The sequence below is a fragment of the Fundulus heteroclitus genome, chromosome 21 (assembly GCF_011125445.2).
Source record: "Fundulus heteroclitus isolate FHET01 chromosome 21, MU-UCD_Fhet_4.1, whole genome shotgun sequence".
NCBI lineage: Eukaryota > Metazoa > Chordata > Actinopteri > Cyprinodontiformes > Fundulidae > Fundulus > Fundulus heteroclitus.
The window spans coordinates 11,833,610-11,859,785 of NC_046381.1; the positions used below are offsets into that span (position 1 = coordinate 11,833,610).

Here is a 26,176-nt window from a genome sequence, read left to right on the forward strand (position 1 = left end):
ACCAGCAGTTTCGATTACACGGGCCACGAACTGACTCATTGATCCTGTCACGTTTTCTTGGTAAAAGTCCGCTACTTTGTCCCTTCTTTTGGTGCGTTCAGACGGGGTCACTTTACATCAGCAGCCGCAAAGAAACCGATTCACACAAGAAATACAGACCTTCTCCATTAAGACAAATAAACTGTAGGTAACAGTGAATCCTGGTTAAAAAAAAACAGCGACTGGTGTATTTTTGTCCTGTCCTGTAGATCAGATAAATTGATTAAATAATAGAGCACCGCATATGCCGAGAGCAATTTGCAACGTGTTCAAGAAGTAGGTTATGACACATTCGGATGTGTTCTAGCATCTGGTGGGCCCCCTGAGTTTAGACAGAAAACTTAATGAGAGACAGCCTGCAGACAGAGTCCTGATAAAGAACAGACTGTGAGTAAATGCGAGTGGGTTTATGTGTCTCAGTCGGTCTCACACCTGTTAGGCTCTGGCTTTATGGAGACGGTAGTTTCTGGGCTGTAGCTGCCTATTTTTTTTTTCATTTTGCGTTCGGTGTGGTGTCATTTCAGAGCCGTAGCAGAGACTTTAGCCTGGGGAGGGGGGGGGGGGGGCGAGGTTCTGGTCGCTCCGTGTCCTGGAATGCAGTTGACTTTCTAAATCCCCACTAGTCTATCCTGGGGCAGAGGGGCAGGGCCTATCTCAGGACCCTCTTTTCTTTTTCTACGTGAGCTACATTTGGAATCTCTAAGCAAGCAGCGAGTTGGTCCTCCCAGCTTGGACTTCTTCTTTTTTTTTTTTCTTTTTTTTTTTTGACTGAAAAAAGCTTGATTTCATAGAGCAATGGAAGAAGAAATTACTGATGAACCCAAAGATTGCTCACTTAGGGAAGGTAATGAACTTTCTGATATGCCTCCCACAAATTAATTCACGACCGCCAGAGCGTTTGAGTGTTTTCTTTCTGCTGAGCGTAATTTTGTTAGCAGTGGGGGAACTGTTTTGGGAGTTAAAAATAGTATTGGAGTACATGAGACATGCTGCGACTCGGGAAGGGCGGGGGCGTTTGGGTCAATGACGCAACACTTTTAATATTCTTTTCACTTTTGCTTTCGTTAAAAAAAAAACAAGAAATAAGAGCAAAACGTATAAACCTCTGTATAGATGCTCAGTCTTCCAGGATATCACAACCCTAACTGCTTAAATAAAAGCCCGCTGGACTTTTTTCTTGTTTCTTGAGGATATTTCACGTCTCATCTGAAAGGCTTCCTCAGTTCCGGCGGACTTTAGTTATTAGGATGTGTGTAGTTACTGCAGCTGCAAAACCTACAGCGAGGTTACTTTACCCTCAGTGCCAAAGTGTCTTAGAGGGTAAGACTAGAAAAAAAGTCAAATCTTCCCCTGCCTTTGTGGTACACTGTGTGCTTTTAAGCTTTAACAGGCAAAATCTGTGGCAACTCGCTGGAAATTCTTCATTCAGCTGGGGATGAGCTGAACTCTGCAGGAGATCTTTTATTTTACCCCTCTAAAAAGGTACATATTGCACCTGTATATAAAACATGAAAGCAGATTATTTCACCATATTGCTTTTTTTTAGTCCTATGACATATATTTTGCAAGGTACTGAGGCAGCTTTCCTCTCATGCATCACAATATTGTTCCAGTTAAATATATAGGAAAAATAAAGTCAAATTACAACCAGCTCAGGGCTAATAAAGACAAAGATTAGTCTGACAGATGCTGGGTAGTTGGTTTGAATCCAGCTGACAATGACCACCAGATCCACCAATTAGCGTGTGAATGTGGCTTTTAGTATAAAAGCAATTGAAAAGTTCTACATAAAGCAGTCCATTAACCATTTGAACGAGAAAAAAAAACAGACCTAATGAAACGTTACTTTGGCTAATGACGTGGAAGTGCTTGCATAGCTGTTTATCAGAAGCAACTCTGTACCTGACAGTTTTTGAATTTCACCGTTCAGAAACCTGCAGCTTCTTCTGTACACTGCAAAAACGGATCTAAAAATAAGTAAAATGTTCTTAAAGTTAGTGTATTTGTCCTTGATTTGAGCAGGTAAGTAAGATTATTTGCCAATGGAATGAGTATTTTGACCCCTAAAATAAGATAATTAGACATCCTGCACTTGAAATAAGATGATGGAGATGAATTGTTCCTATTTTAAGTGCAAAAATCTTATTCCATTGGCAAATCATCTTATTTACCTGCTCAAATCAAGGACAAACACACTAATTTTAAGAACATTTTACTTATTTTAAGTTCTGTTTTTGCAGTGTATTCGTTTTGCTTTCTTTTCTGCAGCAGGTTTCGTGAATAAAAGTCACAGTGTTTCACAGGAAGAGCATAAACATTAAATCACAGTGAAATGACACATTCAATTCTTCTCCCTGGTTTCTTTAGCTTTGCAATAAAGGGGAAATATTAGGTTGCTGATTTGAGATGGTTTCGCTGAGATTACAATATACACTCTCTAGTGGGCGATGTCATCATGGGCAAAGTTAGCAGGAATATTACAGAAATAGGAAGGATTAGAATTATCTAACAACAGGTAACACAAAGTTATTTCAATTAAACAGTTGCTCCCAGTTTAGCGCAGTAAGCTGCTGAGATATGTTACACACGTGTTTCGTTTCCAGTCTCTTTCTGCATCAGCCGCTTACAGGTCACTGCGTGTTCAAATTTCAGGCGGCTGCACAGGTTAGTTAGTTCACTGAAGTGGTGCAGACAACCACCAAGTCGAATCTTGCACGTCGTGTTTTTGAGCCGTGTTTGTGGTTTTAATAAACGCACTCAACTGTTTTTTGCCTGCAGAACGCTGGCACACGGGGCTGTGGTCCTTTTGCCTCTTTGCAATTTTGGTAAAAGCTGTCGTCAACCCTGGGATGCACCGACCGTGCGTCAATTCATACCAGCACGGCAGAGTTTTGATGCTACCCCTCTCTTCTTTCTGCCATCTTTCCGTTAGCTGACTCTGTTCTTGCTTTCTTGTTTCTTACTTGAGAGCAAACTGGACGTGGGTCTAGCTTTCAACAGGGGGCTAAAGCCTTGCATCCGTCAGTATTCATTACAAACTGAGGGTGTGCTTGCAAAGTGGAACAGGTCAAAATGCTTAAAGTAGTTGATTGGGGTGATCATGTTGTTGTTTTTATTTAAATGTAACAATAATGTTATCAGTTGCAATGTCTATGAAAGACTTAACAGTAAAACTATAAATGTGAATTATTTTCCTTAACATTTCTTGCAAGTTGTTTATTTTCAGACTGAAAATAAACGGTTGTTTAAAAGGTCCTTTTTATTGTGTTTTTATGAGAATATGGCAAATCTTTTCTCCCTCCTGTAGAAAAGTAACATTGGACATTGATGCCAGTTAAGTTAAAATGAGGCAATGATCCTACATGTAGTAGACTTGAAGATGTAATGTGGTTATTTTTTATCAAGTGCTATTTTTAAATGCCTTTACAAATGTTAAATGAAAAAAAAAAATGTCAGTTCATGCCTCATTGTCTTGACTAACTACAATACAATCTAAAAAATGGATGTTGGGGAAAATATGTTTTGCCACTTATTTTAGAAAGTGAAGCACAGAAATTACATAGATTCATTACACATAGAGTAAAATATTTCAGGCTTTACTTTCTTGTAATTATGATAATTATGGCTTACAGGTTATGAAAACCCAGCGTCTCAGATAATGCAATTAAATGAAATCTATAAATAATATTTACAAAATAAATATCTGACTTCTGAAAAGTACGTTCATTTCGTGCCATGGATAATATCAGCCTGTGATTCTGCTGAGGTGTGTAGGAAGCCGATGTTGCGTTGAGCGGGGGCCTTAAGGTCATCTGCGTTGTTGGGTCTGGTTGCTCTCATCTTCTTCTTGACCAGAAGCCTTTAAAGTGGGGGTCACGACCCCTAGGGGGGCCTCACCCAACAACCCTCAGGCTTGTAGACCCACTCTTGATATTTGTAGCTACATAGAAAATAAGATAACTGGAGAAGGAAGAAGACTAGAATAGTCTCTTCTTTTTCACATGTTTAAGTTATTTGTATGATTGACAGTTTTTACGTTATACATTTTTAGCTACTGACATCTAGAGATGTTGCTTCAAGGGCTTTAGAAGTGTGGGCAGGCGCCAAGTCCTGCTGGAAAATGGAATCAGCGTGAAGATTTTTATCAGAAGGTTATAAAGTGGAGGATGGCTGGGTGGACTCTGGAGTTCAGAGAACCCAGCAGACCAACACCATCAATGTACATGGCACCCCAAATCATCCCTGACTGGGGAATCGACACTCTGGGCTTCGAAGCAACGTGGATAATGTGCCTCTCAAAGTTTCCACTAGCTCCGGGACACTGATCTCTAAATGAAATGAAAACTCTGCTTTCATCTGATAAGAGAACTTTGGACCACTGAACAACGATCCAGTTCTTTCTCTCCTTAGCCCAGGTAGGATGCTTGTAGTCCACTGGAAGGATCTGTCTGTTCGTAGTGGGTCTTAGGAAACCCTTGTTGGAGGTCCGGCAAATTCTTGAATGGATTTTGCTTGACAAAGCCGCGGTTATACCTCATTCTGATGCACCTTTTCCTAGCTCAATTTTTCCTTCCTCTCAACTTTCTATGACTGTGCTTTGATACAGCAGACAGTGAAAAACCAGCTTCTTCAGCAATGACCGTCTGTGGCTCACCCTCCTTGTGAAGGGTGCCAATGACTGTCTTCTGGACATCTGTCCAGTCAGCAGTCTTCCCCATGCTTGTGTCTCCTATTGACCCAGACTGAGAGACCATTTAGAAACCTTTATTTTGAGTTGTTTAGCTGATTAGGGTGAGACACCGTGAGTTTCCAGTATTCAACTTTTTCACAATATTCACATTTTCTGAGACACTGAATTACCAGGTTTTTCATGATCCGGAAGCCATAATCATCAAAATGGGAATTTAAAAAAAAAGTTTGAAGTATTTTAATCTTTGCTTAATGAATGTACTTGATGTATGAGTTTCACTTTCAAAGATTTGCTCAAGAAAGCCAGATGTTTTCTTAAAACACATGAATTTTGACGGCTTGTCCCCCCGTGTCCCCCTCTGCTGTCTCAGAACAAACCAAAAGCAACCTGAAGGTGACCTCCCCAGAGGACACTGAGCACATAAGCCGCAGGCAGGCGTCTCCGAATGGGACGGCTTCCACAAGAGGGGATGCCAAAGGGAGCCGCACTGTCCCTCGACGGCACACGTTAGGAGGGGCCCGCAGCTCCAGAGAAATCCTGGCCATGCAGCCACCAGATATGGACAAGAAGAGGGAGGCCTTCCTGGAGCACCTGAAGCAGAAATACCCCCACCATGCCTCGGCGATCATGGGCCATCAGGAGAGGCTGAGAGAGCAGGTCAGTGGGTTCAAGAAGGCCACTAACGTCCTTTGTAGCGCCTGAGAAGATGGACTTAATTTATGCAATTGATATAAACTATTTCCTTTTAATAATGTTTTAGAATTTAAGGAGATAATAGTAGGTATTTAAAGTGCCTGGCAAAAGTATTCACACCACTTGAACAGTTTTGCATTTTGCCATGTAAAGAACTATACTTTTCATCGTATTATTTATTGGGTTTTTATTTGATAGACCAACACAAAGTAGGGCATAATTTGTCAAGTGGCAGGAAAATGATCCACAGAGACTTTTGCCCATAATTCCCTGTGAAAAGCCTTAAATTTGTTCATCTGAAAGCACTTGGGTTTGGACTTTTACTGAGCCAATCTAACTTGTGTTTTAAACCAAGCCATAGCGCTGGCTATATGTTTGTCTCATATCCTGCTGGGAGGTTAAACTTGGCCAGTGTCTAAGCCTTTAACAGTTGTTCCAGTCCAGACCTCTGTCACTGCTTAGAAGTTCCCACACAGCATGATGCAGCCACCTCCATGTTTCACCGGGAGTACGGTGTATTGCAGGTGTTGAAGTGTCCTCACCATGGATTGCATTGTAAAAAAAAAATAAAAATACACTTTTTCTTCAAATTCACTATTAGGCCCTATCGTGTGTTGGTCTGTCACATTAAATTGCATTCAAATATAACTTGAGCTTGGGATTTGAAAAGGTTAAGGTTATATGAATACTTTTGCTAAACACAGTAGGCTTTCTCTATGGTATGACTACATAAAGTAACTCAGACATTTTTTTCCCAGTATATGTAGCAGATTACAACTGCTCCTGAACTAATTTTTGAACAAATTAGTGATGGTGAGGTCAACCTGCCGGGGGAAACATCTGTCGCTGCTATATCTTGTGATCCATTAAGCTTTGAGTAGAATCGGTGGCCCTCGGTGCCTGATACAGGCCTGGTGCCCATCTGTGCTTATAGCTGTGGTCGAGTTAGGGCCTGTCTTTTTATGGCAACAAGATCTGGAGCAGCTACAGTGAAACCAGACATTAGATCTTATACCTGATGTGACCTAAGCTGATGAAAATCTCACCTGACAGCTTTGTTCCCACAGGTCTGTAAAAAAGGAGCGTCATAAAAAAAAAGTTTACCCAGGTGTTTGGTGTCATTTTATCCGTATTTATTACATTATGGAACGTATAAGATTGTATCCTTTATTTCAGTGACGTTGCATTGCAGTTCAATTCATTCCAACAAAATGTCCTTTACTGTCTTCATACAAGTTGTAAAAATGTCCCTATCTGTTAATATTTTGTACATCCCCTTTACCAATTGAATTACTTACCGGCTATGTTTACATGGACAAAATTAATCGAAATAAAGGGCCCATCAGAATAAAAATGTGTCATGTAAACAAGCCAATCGAAATATTGTGATCGGATTAAGCTCAGTCGTCATGAAATTGTAATCCGAATGAGAGGGGTGGTTTATGCCGATTGACAATACGATCAACATGAATATAAACGCTTGTCAGGCTCAAGTTATTCCGAATGTGGCAAAATGACTGGAGTGCGCATGTGGTGCCGACGTAAACGTGACGTTTTTCCTCGTTGTTTAGTGGCGGAGTTACCTCTGGAAGCAAAACTATCGGGGTTCCCGATACAACCTTTAAAAGAGCTCAACATTATTATTTAGTCAGTTTCAACTGTAATTAGAACCTGGTGTGAGTCCAGCCTGGGCGCTCGGAAGACAAACAAAGTCACACCACTGCGTAGTTTACTAGTTTCTGTTTTTCAGTAAAGACGGAAGTCCTTCTTCTTCTGTGTTTTTTTAGGGAAATTTTCTAACTGTGTGTGTCAGAGTGTTACCTGACTCCGCCAGATAGATTTGCTCCGCATATCCATCTGGAAACCTTCCGTTGAAGTAACTTTGGGAAGGGGCGAAAATACTGGTTAGCTGATTGGCCTATGTTGGTGATAGACGGGCCAAATAAACCAATCAGATTCGTCGTCGCTCTGTTACGAGCGACGACGAAAACACAACCACAAGCCAAGCTACTCTTGCTGCTGCAGGTAAAGGCTCGTTAGCTCAGCAAAGAAATACTCTGTAATTCCGATAAAACTTGCTCGATAGCCACGCTAACACTAGTTTCATCGGATGAAGCCGCCATGTTGTTTAGACTGAACTGACGCGCTTCCCGTTGCGTCACACCTCAACCCGCCTCAAAGCCAACGCTGATTGGACGTTCGTTTGGTGAACGGCTCCAAATTTTCTTTAACGGAGAGTAGCCAGACTGATCTGCGAGTGAAACCTTGAAAGCTCGCGAGATCAGGATGGTCTCACGAGGCTAGTCAGAGTGGTTCTATTCTGAATAAAGACAGGTGCATAAAAAATGCACATTACGATCGGATTCATTGATTATATGCCCATATAAATGGTACAATCCGATTATTTCTTGTTTTTTAATCCAAATACATTTCAATCCGATCGTTTCCGATATTTGTTTACGTCAACGTACACTATATTGCCTAAAGTATTTGCTCACCCATCCAAATTATTGGAATCAGGTGTTCCAATCACTTCCATGGCCACAGGTGTATAAAATCAAGCACTGCAGACTGTTTTTACAAACATCTGTGAAAGAATGGGTCGTTCTCAGGAGCTCAGTGAATTCCAGCGTGGATCTGTGATAGGATGCCACCTGTGCAACAAATCCGGTCCTGAAATTTAATCGCTCTTAAATATTCTACAGTCAACTGTAAGCTGTATCATAAGAAATGGAAGCGCTGGGAACGACAGCAACTCAGCCATGAAGTGGAAGGCCACGTAAACTGACGGAGCGGGGTCAGTGGATGCTGAAGCGAATAGTGTAAAGAGGTCACCAACTTTCTGCAGTCGAACACTACACGCCTCCAAACTTCATGTGGCTTCAGATTAGCTCAAGAACAGCACAGAGAGCTTCGTGAAATAGGTTTCCATGGTCAAGCAGCTGCATCCAAGCCATACATCAACAGGTGAAATGCAAAGTGTCGGCTGCAGTGGTGTAAAGCACGCCGCCCCTGGACTCCAGAGCAGTGGCGACGCGTTCTCTGGAGTGACGAATCGCGTTTCTCCATCTGGAAATCTGATGGACGAGTCTGAGTTTGGTGGTTGTCTGACTGCATTGAGCTAAGTGTAAAGTTTGGTGGAGGGGGGATTGTGGTGTGGAGTTGTTTTTCAGGAGCTGGGCTTGGCCCCTCAGTTCCAGTGAAAGGAACTCTAAAAGCTGCAGCGGACCAAGACATTTTGGACAATTACTTTTGACAATATAGTGTAGCTACTGTTTTCTATAAGATTTCACAAGGTTGCAAAATCTCTTTTGTGCACTCTAACAGTTTCTCCTTTGAAAGAGAAAGGTCCCCTGCACCACAGTTAACAACAGTCAAGAGATTTTTCCTCCTGTGTTTTACGCCAAACGTTTTTGCGATGTTTGTAGCGAATAAAAGCTAATATATTTAATCTCCTCTGACTAAAGGAGATGCAGTTCCAGATAAAGTTCCAGCTGTGTTTGAAAAGCATACTTACGGAAGTGATGGAAGGGCACAAGATGCAAAATTTTGGCATTCTTCCCAAACAACATGTTGGCATGTGGATGTCACTAATGGTCTTTATGGAGAAGCACTCTTTGCTGCAGCTGTCTGTCAGTGGGTTTAGGAGATTGTTGTACCTTCCTAACCAGTCCTTTTACTCTGCGGGCTGGCAACATAAACTTAATTCTTTTACCATTATTCTTCTCAGAGTCTTAAAGAAATGAAGGCCAGTGTTCAGAAAAGAAGTTCCTTGTAATTCTTATCAACTTGATAAAAAATAAAATGAAAGTATGCATTTTAAAACTGCTTCATTTGCATTTAGCCTCTGGGGATTTTGTTAAAATCAATGATTTCTTATTGTGGGATTTTTCTTATCATTTTTTTTATTCTGTTAGGCAAATGTGCTTAAATTAAAGGATTATGCTATGACCATGAAAGTATTTATTTTAAAGTGTCTTGATGCATCTCGTTTTTTTATTTATCGATGCATTTATATTAAAGGGTTTTACTCATCTTTACCAGGAATGTTAAGAAATTTGTCTGTATCTAAATTTCTAAAACGGAGCAGTGGTTTAAATATAAGAAGCTATTCCTAAATTTACAGGAAAAAAAATGTTAGATATTTTCTGGCAATCAAATGTACAATAATGTAAAGTTAAATATAAATGGAGTTGAAATTAAAAGAGTTTGAGACCAAATTTTTAGGCGTAATTTCAGACAATAAACTTAGTTGGATACCCCATCTTATTAGAAACAAAATTGTAAAATCTATACTACTGTTGTTTAAACTACAATACTTAATAAGTGTAAAAGGATTGTATATTATATACTCCTCTTTAGTTATGCCTTGTTTGACATGTTGTTCCAAAATATGAGGAAAAGTGAGTCAAACAAATATTGACATAATAGCTAGATTACAAAAAAGAGCTAATAGGCCCCTTGATAAAGGGACCCTTATTGTAAACCAACTAATAAACCTTTTCCTCAGATTAATACTAGTACTAGAAATGATTAATAAAACTTTAAAAAGTACTACTGGAATTCAAAAATTATTTAAGTTGAGAGAGTAAATATAATTTAAAAGCTCTTTGCTAAAGAGAAAAGTAAAGTAAAATCCAGATGTGTTTCAGTTGTCGATGTGAAGTTTGGACCTAAATAATTTCTTTAAATTATTTGCTACTTTTGGTGACCTTTAAAATAACTTTAAAATGTCTATAAAAAGCCTAAACCGTAATGTAGATGTATACATGTATTGTGTGACCATGAATGTACCTACATGTGTGTAGTGAGCTTGCATAGGTGTGTGTATGTGTGTATCTATGCATAGAGACTATAGTTGTCCTTTTTAAATACTCCTGAGTTTCTAGATTTCTGGATTGAATGGGGTTGGCGCTACAAGGCTTGGCTTCAGCCCATTCCTTTTATTTAAACTATTAGTTTAGAGTGGTGTTTTATTTTGTTTCCTTGCATTGTTGTAAATTTACCAAAATAAGTCCAATCAAAACAGCTGTATAAAGGGCTTTTGCTTAGTTTTCTTTTCTTTCTTTTTTTTTTTTTAAAAACACAGATTATTTCTCTGTGTAGCCTGCCGTTAAACAGACAAACTATTTCCTTCCTCCTCTTTGCTGCGGGTAACATTCGAGGTGTATCCAATAAATCTGCCTGCCATGGTTCCCTCCCACATCTCCAGTGAAGGAGTGAGTTATGAAGTACAGCATGAAACGTGTAAACCACAACAGTTCACATCGGCATTATATGCTTAATCACCTTATTTGACTTGCCTGTTGCCTCGGGAAGTGACGCGGCGATGTATAACAGTTGTTCCTGAACCTATAGAGGTTGTAAAGTCCCGCCGTGCCTTTTTTTTTTTGCTCTCTGAAGCAGCCGGGCGAGTCTTAAGATGGACATTTCAGCTCACCTGGTCATTGTCTGCCTGTACGTTCTGGGTCAGAGGAGACAAAAGGGACAAGCAAACAGAGGGTTTGTAGCCAAAACAATTTGAGGTAATGGTAAGACATGGCAGCGAGCCATGGGGGAGCTCCAGGCGAAGGTGCACAGCATTGTGCAAGAGGGATTTTTGTTTGCACCAGCTCGCAGCCTTCCGACATGCGAAGTGAAACCCTCTTCCTCATCAGCATGCACTGATCATAACCTCTGACAGAAGGCTGCATATGCAAATTTACAGCCAGCCTGGATAATAGGACATCATCAGCTTTTCTGTTTACACGTGTCTGAGTCTAGTCATGGTTTTCCTCTGGGAGCCAAATATAGAAACATTTGCAAATCAGATGGTTTTATCAACTGGGTGAACAAATAACAAAAAAAAGAGGAGTGGGGGGGGGGGGGGTTAAAAAGCTCTGAGTTGGAGGTAGTCAGACAGGTAGGATCAGCTCCGGACTGGGGTGGAGTCAGGGTTGCCATAGGGACTGTGATGTCACAGCTGAAGGGCTCAGTTTACGTGTAGGTGCTTGTATGAGAGGACGGGCTCTGTGTGAGAGGAGCAGGAGCGCTCTGCTGGAGCGGGCGATGGACCTTGAGATGTTTTGGAGGAATATGGTTCTCTACACGTGAGCTTCGACAAGGATTAACCCAAAAAGGAACTTTAAGGGAGGAAAAAAGAGTTTTTGCGCCAACTGGAGTACATGCACCCGGACCAGAAGCCACAAAAAAAAAAAAAAGGTATCGAGATTTGTGATCTTATTCTAGTCAGCAAGTGCATTTGAAGCCGCTGAAACCACCTCTGCGTTGTTGCAAGTTTATGCTGGAAGCGATCGCACCGATGCGCGCTTCTGTTGCGCGTTTCCAACAGAGCGATGCGCCAGCACAAAGTTGTGTTGTTTTTTTTTTCTTATGCAGCACGCTGTCACAACCCAAGTTTGCGCACAAGTTTTACCTGCGGGAATAAAAAAAAAAAATGCGTGACTTTATTGATTATTAGGTTGATCGACGCCTTGAGGTCGAAAATGATCGAAAGGGTGTACTCACCTGGATCTCCATGAACTTATGTTTGTATAATTACAAAACGAGTCTCCCCATTATGATCGCGCGTTATGGGCTCTGCAATTAGGTCACAGCATGCCGCTTCTTGCATGAACTGGGTGGTGATGACAGATAGTAACGAGTAGGTGTTTGTATTGAAGGCTGTTGTACGATTTTTTTCCCCCCTTCCTTTCTTTTTTTCTTTTTTTTTTTCTTTTTTTTTAACCAGGGGCGCCTCCAAAAAGTTTTCAAATGGGCTGCCAGCTGGGGGGCCCATACCGCCTTTCAATGATAAAACAAAGTCAAACGCCATTACAGAATTTCAGGAGTTTATTATGCTGTTGTTATGTTTAGGGAAGGAAAGGGGGGCCAGAGCAGGACTGAGTGACAGTGTAACACTTTGGATATATTTTACTTGAGTAGATTTTAATCATTCTCTAAATGGAAATTATATTGTAAGTCATTTTCAAGATCATTTTACTTGCAATGCTTAGGCTGAGAATTTGAGGATCCCCAAAAATAAATATTTTTTAAATCTTGAATGGATGTTACAAACACAAAAATGTATGTGTTTCTTAAGCAAAGCTGTGGGTTAATATCACTATCAGAATCAGAACTACTTTAATAATCCCAGAGGGAAATTGCTGTTTCAGTACGACTGCCATGGAGACGATTTATTTTAATTTGTTGACTTCATGTCAAAAGCAGTACCTATTTGAAAACGGTAATGTCACAGCTATGCCTCTAACCCAACCCTGGCACAGGAACCTTCCAGCTATCGATCATCATAAGTCATCTGGTTGGTCCTCCATGTTTAAGAGAAACAAAATAACAGTAAACCATGTTGCTAAACGTGTTGAAACTGGGCACAAACCTTTAAAATCTATGTCAACATAGGGTGCATGTTACTCACTCACCTGTAACCACAGCTAAGATGTATCAGTCACTGGCAACGACTGCCTCTGGGTTCAGAAACCTCAGCTTAATAGCAAGTTTGACTTTAGCATTGGCGCTGTTGCTAACATGTTTAAATTGATTCAAAGAAACCCATCCATCACAGAATCTTTCTCAAAAACAAGTATTGTGACAGTTTTTAACTTTCACAAAGCTGATATATTAATTTCTAATAATACTCATATAAACATCCATCTTTACTAATCTGTATTCAGAATTTGTAACATGCATTGAGATGATGTATGTGGTGAACTGACGTTATATAAATAAGTTTAATTGAATGTAATTTAATCATCGCTGGATATTACTATATTACAAACTAATATGCTATGTTTAAATTTTAAAAAGTAATTTTTAATCCTCCCAAACATGTTTTTTATATATTTTACCAAAAGCATTACATTGAATTCCAGGTACTGGAGCTAATGTAAAACATTCTTATGGACCAAAGCATGTTGCTCTGTGGATGCCCAGAATAGTTTATTTTGTTCTGTCTCTCAGGGTTAGTCATTATCATAAGTTTACAAGACCAACTGCTTGCTGCCTGTTTACCAGAAGCCACAAGTCGTTGCTTCCTTACATATTTTATCTATACATAAATTTGGGTCAGTCCAAGTACACAGATAACTGAGGACGTAACCCAGTGTCCCCAGAAGGGATAGCGTCTGTGATATTACTTTAATCTTGGTCGAGATATTGTGGAAAACAAAATGTTTTGTTGCTTTTAAAGTTTATCAACCCAAAGATTAGATGCAGTTTATTGGTGATTACAAGTTTTTTGTTTTTTTATTTGGATTGGTGAGATGGAGCTTATTGATGATTTCTTACGGATTTAATAAGGAACAATGCCCTAAAGCAGACCAGTTTGAGCGTGAATATTTGCCAAGTGAATTCAGGGCTTATGAGGAAACGATGACTAAACTCTGCTCGGCATAATCTGATTGACATTCTCAAGAGGAATGCCATCAGTGACTGCTAACAGATGCAACAGAAAATAAAAACAAAGGAGAAGCAAAAGAGTTTATTGCGGCGTTTGTCATCTTGCGTCCCGGGGACGTGTTATTATTCAGCTTTTAGACAAAACAGGGCAGAAAACAAACCCCAGAGTAGCACTGCTGTGGGTGAGATAGAGGGGAGGATTTGTTGCCTTTCCCACGCAGGTGTAAAGATGCCGGCCATGCAGGAAAAGCCGCACCGGTGGCAGTGCACGCTTCAGAGGTGAGAATGAAATGTCTGCTTGGGTTTGAGTTACAAAGGCGGAGGTTTTATCAAGGTCAGCCGGAGGTTTGGAAAGATAATATCATGGGAGCCGGAAAAAGTTGATGACCCACAATTTTCTGAATGACCGCGCTAACACTGACTCGAATAAAGTGGCTGAATTACTCTGTACGAGATACTCTTCTCCTACTTCTGTTATCCTCAGAGCCACAACAAAAGTAAGTGCTTTAATTTCTCGGCTCCTCGTCTCCCCACCCCCAAACACCTGGAAGCCTCCCAAAGGGGGATGAGATAACTTCCACTGGCCCCGACCGCCACACATCTTCCTCACCCTTCTGCCTCTCTGCCCAGGGGCGACGACTGCGACTAAATGAGCTGCTTGACCGCTCACAAACACACACAAACACAGAATCCAAATTCCTTCCTCCTGCCTGTGTCAGTTTCTGTGTGTGTGATGAGCTGTGAACAGGTTTTTGGAACAGAATGCAGCGGATATGTTGGTGCGGCTGAGTGCGTTTTTAAAAAATATTTTTTTTGGGCAACAAGCAGGCAAACTGACAGACAGGTCTGTCACCTTTAAGCTGCCATTGACGCATGAAGAGCATTCTCCTTATATAATTTTAGAGAATGCAGACCCTTACTCCTATGCAGAGATTTCCGAAAGGCTGTCAATTTATTTGTGTTTCACAAGAGCGGGAAGTTAAAAGCTGCAGTAAGGCAAAGGAACGTGTGCTACCATCCTGCAGGTTTTTTTTTTTTTTCGTTTTTTTTTTACTATTATTACATAGACTACAAACACATATACACTAATGAGCAATCATTGGCCTTTCTTGTCTCAAATGTTGTCTTACCTTGCCCATTTTGAAGGGTGGAGAACAAATGGGTCTTTGTTTCATGCTTTGTTTATACCCCAGGGGAACAGGAAGTCATAAAATAATTTAAAGATCCTCAACAGTCTGATAAACATCTAAAAGTGAAGTCCTCTGAAAGTATACTTTTTAGGTTTTAGAGGATTTTCTAGGGATGCACATTACTGTAGCGCTGACCTAAATTACTGCAATCAATTAATTCTTAAAGTAAAAATCATTACAATTGTTATTTTCCTAAATTTTTCATTAAGATCATTCATTGCCCTAGCAATAAAAGTTTAATTGATTATAAAGTTTTTTATTTTTTAATGAACGGTATCAAAAATGTGGAATTTAATCTGCAGCATTTCTTTCCTTCAAGAACACAAAGCTTTAACTCTAAATCATATCACTTTTGACACAGGCTGGTTTCTTAGTGGTGAAAATAATAATCATTGCTGCATCCTGACCTGCTATGTTGCTTCACTGAACAATCACTTGCAGAACAAACTGAAGAAGGATCTGTGAGTTAAAAGAACAGAAATTTAAAAAAAACTTTTCAGTTAAATGACTATGAAGAAAAAACAAATAAAAAAAAGGTCTTCTGCACTTATAAAAAGAGAAGATTTTTGTTTTTTTTTCCTGGCAGGTATATTCCTGTAGTTGTTTGTGTAATATTTCCTTGTCAGAGGTGATACATTTTAGGTTAGCGCTGAACACACGTATAATTTTCTTGAGTCTTCTGAACTGCATGGACATGCACATTGACAGCCGGATTGAATAGAATAGAAATAGACTTCATTGTCCGCTCGGTGGGGAAAGTCAGGGGTACAAGGAGCAAAGTGAAAGGCAAATTAAAGCATGCTGAAACACACAAGGTAAACAATATTTACGTCTGACAATTCTAAGCAGGTATTTTACATTTCGCTTTGATGTTGTTTCATGTAACAGATCACAATAATTTCAGAGCTTATTCAGAGCAGAGCTGTTATATTTTAAGGGAACTTACAATTTTCTGTGTATCTTCCGGTTTTGTTAACTAAACGTTTCACATTGGTATGCCTTGCTCTTGCATCTGGCTTGGTTAGGTCAATTTCATTGGGAAATTTTTTTGATGATTTTGAAAAATTATTATTTTGAGTCTATTGAGGTCTCTTTTATAATTTAGGACAGCCTTTGAATGAATAACTATTTAAGCTGGAAATATAAAGCTTTTCGTGGGTGCTTGAATTGTAAATAATGCCCTTGAACCACTACTATTTGTAGAGACCATGTTATATATGCAGTATTTAGCAGACAAAAAGAGGATTCAGATGTAGCACTGGAAAATCTATGGCACATTACCTCGTTATTTTAGCAGCTTAACAATCAAACTTGGTTTGAATGTAACAAAACTTTAAACTTGGAAGTTTGGAAAGAAAAGACAGCATTTAAAGGCTCCACCCGAGTCTTTTTAAGACGTTGCAACATTTGGCCAGACTCCCACATTCTTTTCTCTGTGGGTTCCTGGCCCCGCTACACCGTTGATGCACAGATTCAAGGTCAACGAGATAATGCTGGCTCCAAGTGTGCATCAGCTTCCTGCAAGAGATCGGAACACGATTAGAGAAGAGGCGAATTGAACTGGGATTAGTCTTGGGATGGTATCGCCTCTGGTTTTAAATAACAAGAAAAACCCACGATAACTTATTAATATCCAAGTCCTGCCTCAGTTTCCCTGGAGGACATCTGAAAAGAAATAATTTATCTATAAAAAACTGAATCTTTTAAAACCCTAGAAAATGTTCCCGCTTTATTTTATTTGTGGTTACGTGGTGCCTTGCTAAAGTGGTCATGCCCCTTAAGCCTTTTCCTATTTTGTCCCAACTAGACAAGTGCTAGACCAACACAAATTATAACATAATAGTGAAGATGATTCATACCTGGCTTTCATTTGTTTTTGTTTTTTGTGTTGATGTTTTTTTACATGTCCGTCCGTCCGTCCGTCCGTCCGTCCGTCGTCTTCCGCTTATCCGGGGTCGGGTCGCGGGGGTAGCAGCTTCAGTAGGGAGGCCCAGACGTCCCTCTCCCCAGCCACTTGGGCCAGCTCCTCAGGAGGAATCCCAAGGCGTTCCCAGGCCAGCCGGGAGACATAGTCCCTCCAGCGTGTCCTGGGTCTTCCCCTGGGTCTCCTCCCGGTGGGACGTGCCCGGAACACCTCTCCAGGGAGGCGTCCAGGAGGCATCCTGACCAGATGCCCGAGCCACCTCAACTGGCTCCTCTCGACGTGGAGGAGCAGCGGCTCTACTCTGAGTCCTCCCCGGATGACTGAGCTCCTCACCCTATCTCTAAGGGAGAGCCCAGACACACTACGGAGAAAACTCATTTCAGCCGCTTGTATCCGGGATCTCGTTCTTTCGGTCACGACCCAAAGCTCGTGACCATAGATGAGGGTAGGAACGTAGATCGACCGGTAAATCGAGAGCTTCGCCTTTTGGCTCAGCTCTCTCTTCACCACAACGGATCGGTACAGCGCCCGCTTCACAGCAGACGCTGCACCAATCCGCCTGTCGATCTCCCGCTCCATCTTCCCCTCATTCGTGAACAAGACCCCAAGATACTTGAACTCCTCCACTAGGGGCAGGACATCCTCCCCAACCCGGAGAAGGCACTCTACCCTTTTCCGGTTCAAGACCATGGTCTCGGATTTGGAGGCACTGATTTTCATCCCGGCCGCTTCGCACTTGGCTGCGAACCGCTCCAGTGAGTGCTGTAGATCACGCCCTGATGAAGCCAATAGGACCACGTCATCCGCGAATAGCAGAGACGCAATCCTAAGGCCACCAAAGCGGATCCCCTCAACACCTTGGCTGCGCCTAGAAATTCTGTCCATAAAAGTTATGAACAGAATCGGTGACAAAGGGCAGCCTTGGCGGAGTCCAACTCTCACCGGAAACGAGTCCGACTTACTGCCGGCAATGCGGACCAGACTCTGACACCGGTCGTACAGAGACCTGACAGCCCTTATTAAAGGGTCCGGTACTCCATACTCCCGGAGTACCCCCCACAGGATCCCCCGGGGGACACGGTCGAATGCCTTCTCCAGATCCACAAAGCACATGTAGACTGGTTGGGCAAACTCCCATGGCCCCTCAAGAATCCTGCTGAGGGTATAGAGCTGGTCCAGTGTTCCACGGCCAGGACGAAAACCACACTGCTCTTCCTGAATCCGAGATTCGACTATCCGACGGACCCTCCTTTCCAGAACCCCTGAATAGACCTTACCAGGGAGGCTTAAGAGTGTGATTCCTCTGTAGTTGGAACACACCCTCCGGTCCCCCTTTTTAAATAGGGGGACCACCACCCCAGTCTGCCAATCCAGGGGAACTGCCCCCGATGTCCACGCAATGTTGCAGAGCCGCGTTAACCAACACAGCCCCACAACATCCAGAGCCTTAAGGTACTCAGGGCGAATCTCATCCACCCCCGGAGCCTTGCCACCGAGGAGCTTTTTAACAACCTCGGCAACCTCAGCACCAGAGATGGGAGAACCCGACCCAGAGTCCTCAGGCTCTGCTTCCTCAATGGAAGACGTGTTGGTGGGATTAAGGAGGTCTTCGAAGTATTCCGCCCACCGACGCACGACGTCCCGAGTCGAGGTCAGCAGCACACCACCCCCACTGTAAACAGTGTTGGTACTGCACTGCTTCCCCCTCCTGAGACGCCGGATGGTGGACCAGAATCGCTTCGAAGCCGTACGGAAGTCTTTCTCCATGGCCTCTCCGAACTCTTCCCACGCCCGAGTTTTTGCCTCGGCGACCAGCCGAGCCGCCTGCCGCTTCGACTGCCGGTACACATCAGCTGCTTCCGGAGTCCCACAGGCCAAAAAAGCCCGGTAGGACTCCTTCTTCAGCTTGACGGCTTCCCTCACCGCTGGTGTCCACCAGCGGGTTCGAGGGTTGCCGCCACGACATGCACCGACAACCTTGCGGCCACAGCTCCGACTAGCCGCCTCAGCAATAGAGGCGTGGAACATGGTCCATTCAGACTCAATGTCCCCCGCCTCCCTCCATTTGGTGTTCCATGTTTTTTTACATGGAACACCAAAAACATTAAATGTGCGTGCCGATCATATGAGGCAATATTTAGTAGAATCAGCTCTCTGGGCGACTACAGCTGCATATGTTTGGGTTGTGTCTCCAACAATTTTGCACATCTACAGAATTAACTCTTTGCCTTTATGTCTAAGCGAACCAGTTCAAACTTAGGTTGGATGGAGAGCAACCGTGAGCATACAGTTTCCAGTCTTGCTTCAGGTTTTCACTTAATTTAGACTTTGACTCTACTATCACATGGATATGCTCGATCTAAATGTGGAATGCAAACCTTCCCCCCAGTATTGAGTCTTTTGAAGCCTGTAACAGTTTTCTTATACTGCAGTCCTGTGTTTAGCTCCAATCCAGCCTCCCACTCTTTGCCAGCATCCCTAATAACCAGATGCTGCCACTGCCAGGTTTCGTTGTAGGGATGGTGTTTAACAGGTGATAGTGTTAGTTTTCAGCCACAAAGCATTTTGCTTTAAGGCCGTTGTATTATAACCTAACCTTGCTTTAAACGTCTTTATAAACAATATCCCTGATCTGTCTGCTGTCCTCCGTTGTGTTCATGATGTTCGCTAACAAACCTTTGAGGATTTACAGCTTTATTATACTGAGATTAAATTACACACAGGTGGACTCTGTTTACTAACTAGGGGATTGGGAAGGCTATTAGTTGCTCTAGGAGTTAATGTATAGGGTATCAGAGTAAAGGGTGTGAAATTCACCCCCCCTCACCATCATGTTTTTATTTGTTAGAAATCGTGTTAAGATTTGCACCCAAACATCTGCTTTCAAAAGAGCAGCTGCTTCTGCACAAAATGCCATTCTGACAGCTACCTTCAGCTTCCATGAATAATGATAGAGACGTCCATTTTGATGACTGGATGGTGAACCAGGACGTTGTGTTAGGGGGATGGGTTCTGTTTTTAGGGGTGCAGCACCCCAACTGAGAAGACAAGTGGCCCATAGAGTGGCGCCGAAGCTGCGTCTAATCCCGAGTGTCGTTAGGGGGGTAAGGGGGGTGGGGGGGTGTTAAGCCGCTCTGACAGAAGGCCCTGATGGACCTGCCACTGACCAATGCTGATAATGAGGCAAGCCAGACAGAATTTTACACGCCGGCTCAAACGCAACGCCAGCGTACTGATCAGACCAGCTAATCAGGTCTGAGCTCTTCTCTGTGCCCAGTTCTGCAGCAAAGACAGAGCTGTATTACCGCTGGCTTAAGTCAATAACAGCAGTCTGACCTATACCTTCAGTTCAATTGGTGCTTCTCTACTCAAAAAAGGCATGTAGAGGTGTTGAGCATCCTAACAAGCTAGGATCCTCTTGACAGGCAATGACAGGGACATTTTTAACCTTGCGCCCTTTCATTCTTTTGAATGCCACTCGTCGACATAGGAGCTTCACCTGCTGGCTAGCTGACATATTTCTTCAGCGTGTTTGCCCTCTTACAAAACCCCCGTTTAAACTACAACAACAGAAAGAAGCAGTTCCAGCACTTACCAAAACACGGTTTTGATTGTGATGCTTCCCACTAATGTATTTCTAATTTAAGGGGAATAATTGTATCGCTATGGAATGAGACAGCTTGTAATCATTTTTATTTATGGTCATTATATACATCTACCTTGTTATTGAGCAATGACAGAAAGGTAGAAAAAAAAATTTGGACTGAGGTGCAGCATTGCAGCTCAGCGCCAGCATAAGTCTGCAGTGGAAAAGTACGTCTGGGGTTTAGATCTGTGCAGCTGTAGCAACAATGAACAGGGTTTGCACATGACAACACTGAACACAAGTTTTATTCAAACAGCAGACTTTGAGTGTTTTAAGGTAACCGTCTTTGTTAAACCTGGTTAAAAATGGCAGATGTTTGGTTGGTCCTTACTGTTCCTTTGGTTCTTCATGGCCAGTGTGCAAAGATTGTGGCGTCCTTTGTTGGCCATTAAAGGGGATTGTTATTGGTTAACTTAATTTTTTTCCTGATTATATAGCCAATTTAGGTTACTGAAATTTAGTCTGCTCTTTGGTTGTGTAATGGGATGGCAGCAATATGTTACAAGAGTCAAATATGTCTGTCATGAGGGTTTCCAGCAGATATTGTCTTGTTTAAGTTTAACCTGTGATGCAAACTGTTGTTTCAATGGATTATAATTGGACGTAGTACATGAAAGTCAGCCACTTTAACATTGCGTATTGTTCCTGCAAAGCCAAATTGTAAATAAGCTTTCTGATTTTAAGTAAAGTCTGAAATAATTATTTCCCTTTATCATGTTATGGCAGTGCATCCACAGCTACTCTGTTGTATAACTCCAGAGATGAGCATCTTGGCTTGTGCTTGTACATCTTTTCAAAAGACAGGTTTCCATTATGTTACTCTGACTCTGTATCCCCTATAATGTTGTTTAAGCTCTCCCCCTGAGAGCTTAAACAACGTATTGTTGCACGTGTGGCGGAGAAACATAAAAAATAAAATATCCCTTTGAGAAAATCAACACCTGCAATCGTCAGCACTAAAACTAGAACTAATGACGTTGTCAAAGACTCTTTGTAACTTATGTAAAGGTACAACTTTAATACGTTTTAGACACAGACCTCAAACTTCTTTCTTGCACTTGTAGGAAAGGGCACATGAATATGAGCTTCAGACATAATTACATCGAATGTGTTACAGCCATAACATTTTGTTGCAGACATCCATAATTTAAAAGCCGTAACTGTTAACAACGAATACAAATTACTATATTGTCGTTTAAACTGGAATGACTGAAACACAATGCTTAAGATATTCAGCTACTTCAAAAGGGCTACCTTCCCAATCGGGGCTGTTTTCTGGGGTGAATTTCCACTAATCTGTTTTTACCTAGTCAGATGCAGTGGAAATTGAATCTTTAAAAGTTTTCCAGGAGTGAAAATCTTAGCCTGGTTATTTACAAATCAACTGAGGTAGTTATGTTCCCGGATCAATAACTCCCTATATAAATTAATTAAGCAAGTGAAGGCAGCATCATTGGTTTTAATTTTGGGATTCACAATATCAGGGAGATGTGATTTCAACATTATTGTTGAATTTGGCAATGTGGATTGTCATTAAAACACCTTCCTCAGTCGACTCTTTCTTCTCAGTCATCATAATTGAACATTCACGCTGTGTTGTGTGGTATCAGGTGTGGGCAACATAGTGAGAGTTCACTCAGTTGGCCAAATGCATTATTGCATTTACTAGATTGCATTTAATGCAACTTGCAATTTTGAGATTTCACTCCTACTTACCAGATCGGCTGTGGGTTCCCCTAGTGCCTAGGAGGGGTAAAAAAAATAACATTTTTAGTTCAATATCTGGTTGAACTATTCAGATGCCCTAAAACCCCCAAAACACAGATCTTCACAGGGCTACCACCCTTAAAGGAGCAATAAGCAAAATCTCCCCACTAGGTGGGCTGTTAAGCACTGTCTGTAGACTAAAACAAGATGCGTGAAAAGCCACGCCTCTCTCTACCTCCACTCTTGCGTCAACCTGGCCCGCTCCCCCTTTCCCACTTCCCTTCTCACCTGTCGCCTCGTATGTGCATGTTTGCTCAAATTAAAAACACAACAAGACAGCATCACCTTTCGGTGCAACATGTCTAGTGAAGAAGAAAGTAACTCACAACTTTGTTATGCTGTTAGCAAGAGAATGTTTTGATCCGCTGGATTTGCTCTCTGATGTTTTTACTCATACGCTACACTGCTCTGAGATGACATTTTATGGGCAGGGTGGTGCTAAGCCCTGAGTAACAGCTGTTCACATGAACGAACATGCATGCTTACCGCCTGGCTTTGTAAACAAGACACTGGAGAACACAAGTCCATCTAAAAAGATGCATTTAGTTCTTCGCATCACTATTTTTAGTTCTACGTATCTAAAATAATGAATTGTTGCTTATTGCTCCTTCAAGTTCCCCATATTTATAGTTAGATCAAAAATGAACAACCTCTACAAAAACTGCAACTGTGACAAACAAGGCTGGATGATGACCCAGAGGTTAAAAAAAAAAATCTCCAAAGTTCACATAAGAGCACCACAGCAATTTTAAGGGCCCCAAGTCTGCTTAACAATTCATTTCAAGGCCTAAGCAAACTTCTTCGGGGGTGACAAGAGCAGCTGAGGGTATTGTACCTGAATGTATTGGTTTCAGTTTTCCCTTTTTACCTCCAATCTGTACCTTTGCTATGCAAGTCTCTAGCCCACATCTGGAGCTGTTCCTTTGGGCCAAAGGAATGAGCCGCACTTCAAAAGAAGAATCAGAGACGGAGGAGCACCAGGATGATTTCACAGCTCTGAGCATCTGGCTCAGACCCGTTTTGATCCTCTGTATTTTATTTCCCGCTGGCAAGTAAGGCAACCGCTCCTGGTGAAGATAAAGCGAAAGGGCTGCTAAAGTTAAACAAGCTGCGCTCATAAGACGTTTGAAAGGCGTTCTGCAGCCAATGCAGTGAACCTACAGATTTTTCTAATGCTAAACAAGATGACACGGATGGCGAGAAGCAGCCGTAATTTGCAGCAGTAAAGCATGCACCCGGCTTTTAGAGCTAATTTGCAGTAAATAATTGGTTTGATCGATGTGGCAAATGTGGCACAGTTCTCTTAACGCTTTTGCCTCAGCTGTGGTTTTGTGCTTTACTGAAGCAAGTTTTTCACATTTTCTACTAATTGATCATGTATTCTGTTTAGACTGCCGTTTTTAAAAAAAAAACTGCTGTTACGGCTGCTAACACATTAAGGCATACAGTTTAAGCTTTAATGGCTGCCACTGTTAATTGACCGGAACAAAAGAGGATGATTGGGAATGAGTGTTGGGACAAATTGGTGAAAAAAAAATAAGAGAAAAGGACAACAATGGGGAGTGCTAGATGTTTGTATGTGATTCATGATGAAACCCTCTGCTAATTATTGATTTTCTGCTCCTGTAAGCACAAACACATCAAGAAACTTCCCACCGGAGGACTAGGTATAATAGAGCTGTGCCACAAAGGAGCTTTGTGGTCTTCAGGGAGTTGCAAATTAGTATCATTCCCAACAACAGGTTGCGGCTTAGAAGATGACAGGTTTACCATAAAGTCAAATAGGAGGCAATAAAAACGTTTTTTTTTAATGCCAGTTATCAAAATACACCCACGTTCCACTTTTTAGGTGCACCCCGACACTACTGTGTCCGACTCTCTGTTTGCGTTCTGAGCTGCCTTAATTCTCCATGGCATAGATTCAGCAAGGTACATTCCTCTGAAATTTTAATTGGCATGATGATATCACACAGTTGCAGCAGATTTGCTGGCTCAGCGTCTATGAAGTGAATTTCCATTTCCCCGCACCTCCCAAATATGCTCTATTGCTGTGGTTCCCAACCCTGGTCCTTAAGTACCCCTGCCCTGCATGTTTTAGATGTCTCTGTTCCAGCACACCTGATTAAACTGACTGACCTCCTCTGCAGCCAGAAGCCTCTTAATCGCCCATTAATTTAAGTCTGGTGTGTGGCAACAAGGAGACCCCTAAAAAATACATGACAGGGGTCCCTGAGGACCAGTGTTGGGAACCACTGCTCTGTTGGATTAAGATCTGAGGACTGCGGTGAACTTGTTGTCTTGACCAAGAAACAAGTTTCAGATGATTTGAGCTTTGTGACATGGTGCACTACCCTGCTGGAAGTAGCCATCAGAAGATGGGTACACTGTGATCATAAAGGTGTGGACAGGTCAGCAAATTATACCGGATAATAGCTACCCATTGGCATTTAAATCATCCTCAACTAGGGCTGATTGAGCAAGTGTGTGCCTGGTGCGTTCATAGGAAGGATCCACGCCTTCCTGTTCTTCACACCAGATTCTGAACCTGCCACCTGAAGGTTGCAGCTGAAATCGAGATTCATTGGAGCCTCAGCTTTTTGTTCTCGACCGGCGCCCAGCGTGATTTCTGCTGCTGTGACCCATTTGCTTCTAGGTTCAACGTGCGTTACAGTCGGACGTGTTACTCCTCATACCTTAGTTGTAACCAGTTGTCGTTTCAGCTACTGCTGGCGCTCTCTGTTATCTTAAACCCGCCTTCACCACACCTAGATAGCGAACTCCATTGAACTGCTGCTGTTTGGTTGGATGGTTTGCTCACACAATGAAATGGCTGTACCTAAGAAAGTGTAAGACCTTTCATTCTTCCTTTTCGGCAATTCTCAGGCTATCGTCCAAAATGAAGGATTTTCCTTTTGCAGAAGAGAACAAAGCCCTCCTTCTCTCTTTGTCAAAACACAGCCGTAGCTCAAGCAAAGACCGGCTCTCTGACTAGAGATCACAAAAGTGTCCACTTTGTGTTACACCATGAAGATTTATCTGCTCGAAGCAAGTCGCATACGTATTGCGCAGTTCAGGCCGTCCTTAAACGTTCAGTCTCACGGTCGACATCGAGGAGCAAGTACGGACACATCAAGCCTTCGCAGCCGTGAGCAAATAGTTTGCATGTGTTTGTTTCGCAGGAGGGATAGAGAGCAGGTGAGAAGGAGACTGAGTGTGTGCAAATCACTGCATGCGCTGACAGTGAGAGGGATCTTTCAGTTTTAGCGTAAGTCCGGACCGCATTGCAAGCCAGGACCTGTTATCTTTTGTAACAGCTTTAGTGCACGGATTAAGTCAGCTTTCAGAGAAAAACAAACAGTTTTTGAAATGATTTATTGGAATATACTGCATTTCAGGAAAAAACTTAGTGTTTAGACGTATAACCAATCATTCAAAATCAGTGCAGAAGTATTTGAATGTCTGAAGTGAACATTGATGATCCCTTTCATCGTTAAAAAAGGCTAATCTTCCAAAAGGGCCTGCCTAATATTTATTTGGTAAATGAGTGAGTTAATACGGTCAGTTTACCGACAGGGATATCAGTGACATGGCTCAGCTTTTGCCAGGGATTCCACATTGTAGCCCTAGAACAGGATTTTGATAGCAGACATAGTCACACAGAGTCCATAATCACTAAGTTTGCTTTGGCAGCTGATTTAGTGTTATCTTTCCGACCTCAGACTTTTTTTCCCACGCTGTAAGAGGTATTCTTGCAACAACAAGTAAGAAATCAGGACCGATCAGAATTTTGGGGCCAATATCTGGTACCTGCCAACTCTAATTTGAGCTGATTT

At 42.0% G+C, this 26,176-nt stretch overlaps 1 protein-coding gene across 26 annotated transcripts in view; it reads left to right on the forward strand.

Moving 5' to 3' along the window:
* si:ch211-285f17.1 (sickle tail protein) overlaps positions 1 to 26,176 on the forward strand; it is a 175,262-nt gene that overhangs the window by 95,318 nt on the left and 53,768 nt on the right. For 23 of the 26 annotated variants that reach the window (XM_036125273.1, XM_036125264.1, XM_036125272.1 and 20 more), the window contains exon 2: positions 5,100 to 5,386. In XM_036125273.1, the coding sequence (XP_035981166.1) occupies positions 5,100 to 5,386 (287 nt within the window). Of the gene's footprint in view, positions 1 to 680; positions 884 to 5,099; positions 5,387 to 11,394; positions 11,618 to 26,176 lie in introns of those variants that run through there. The other 3 variants (XM_036125274.1, XM_036125277.1, XM_036125279.1) reach the window with 3 other exon arrangements.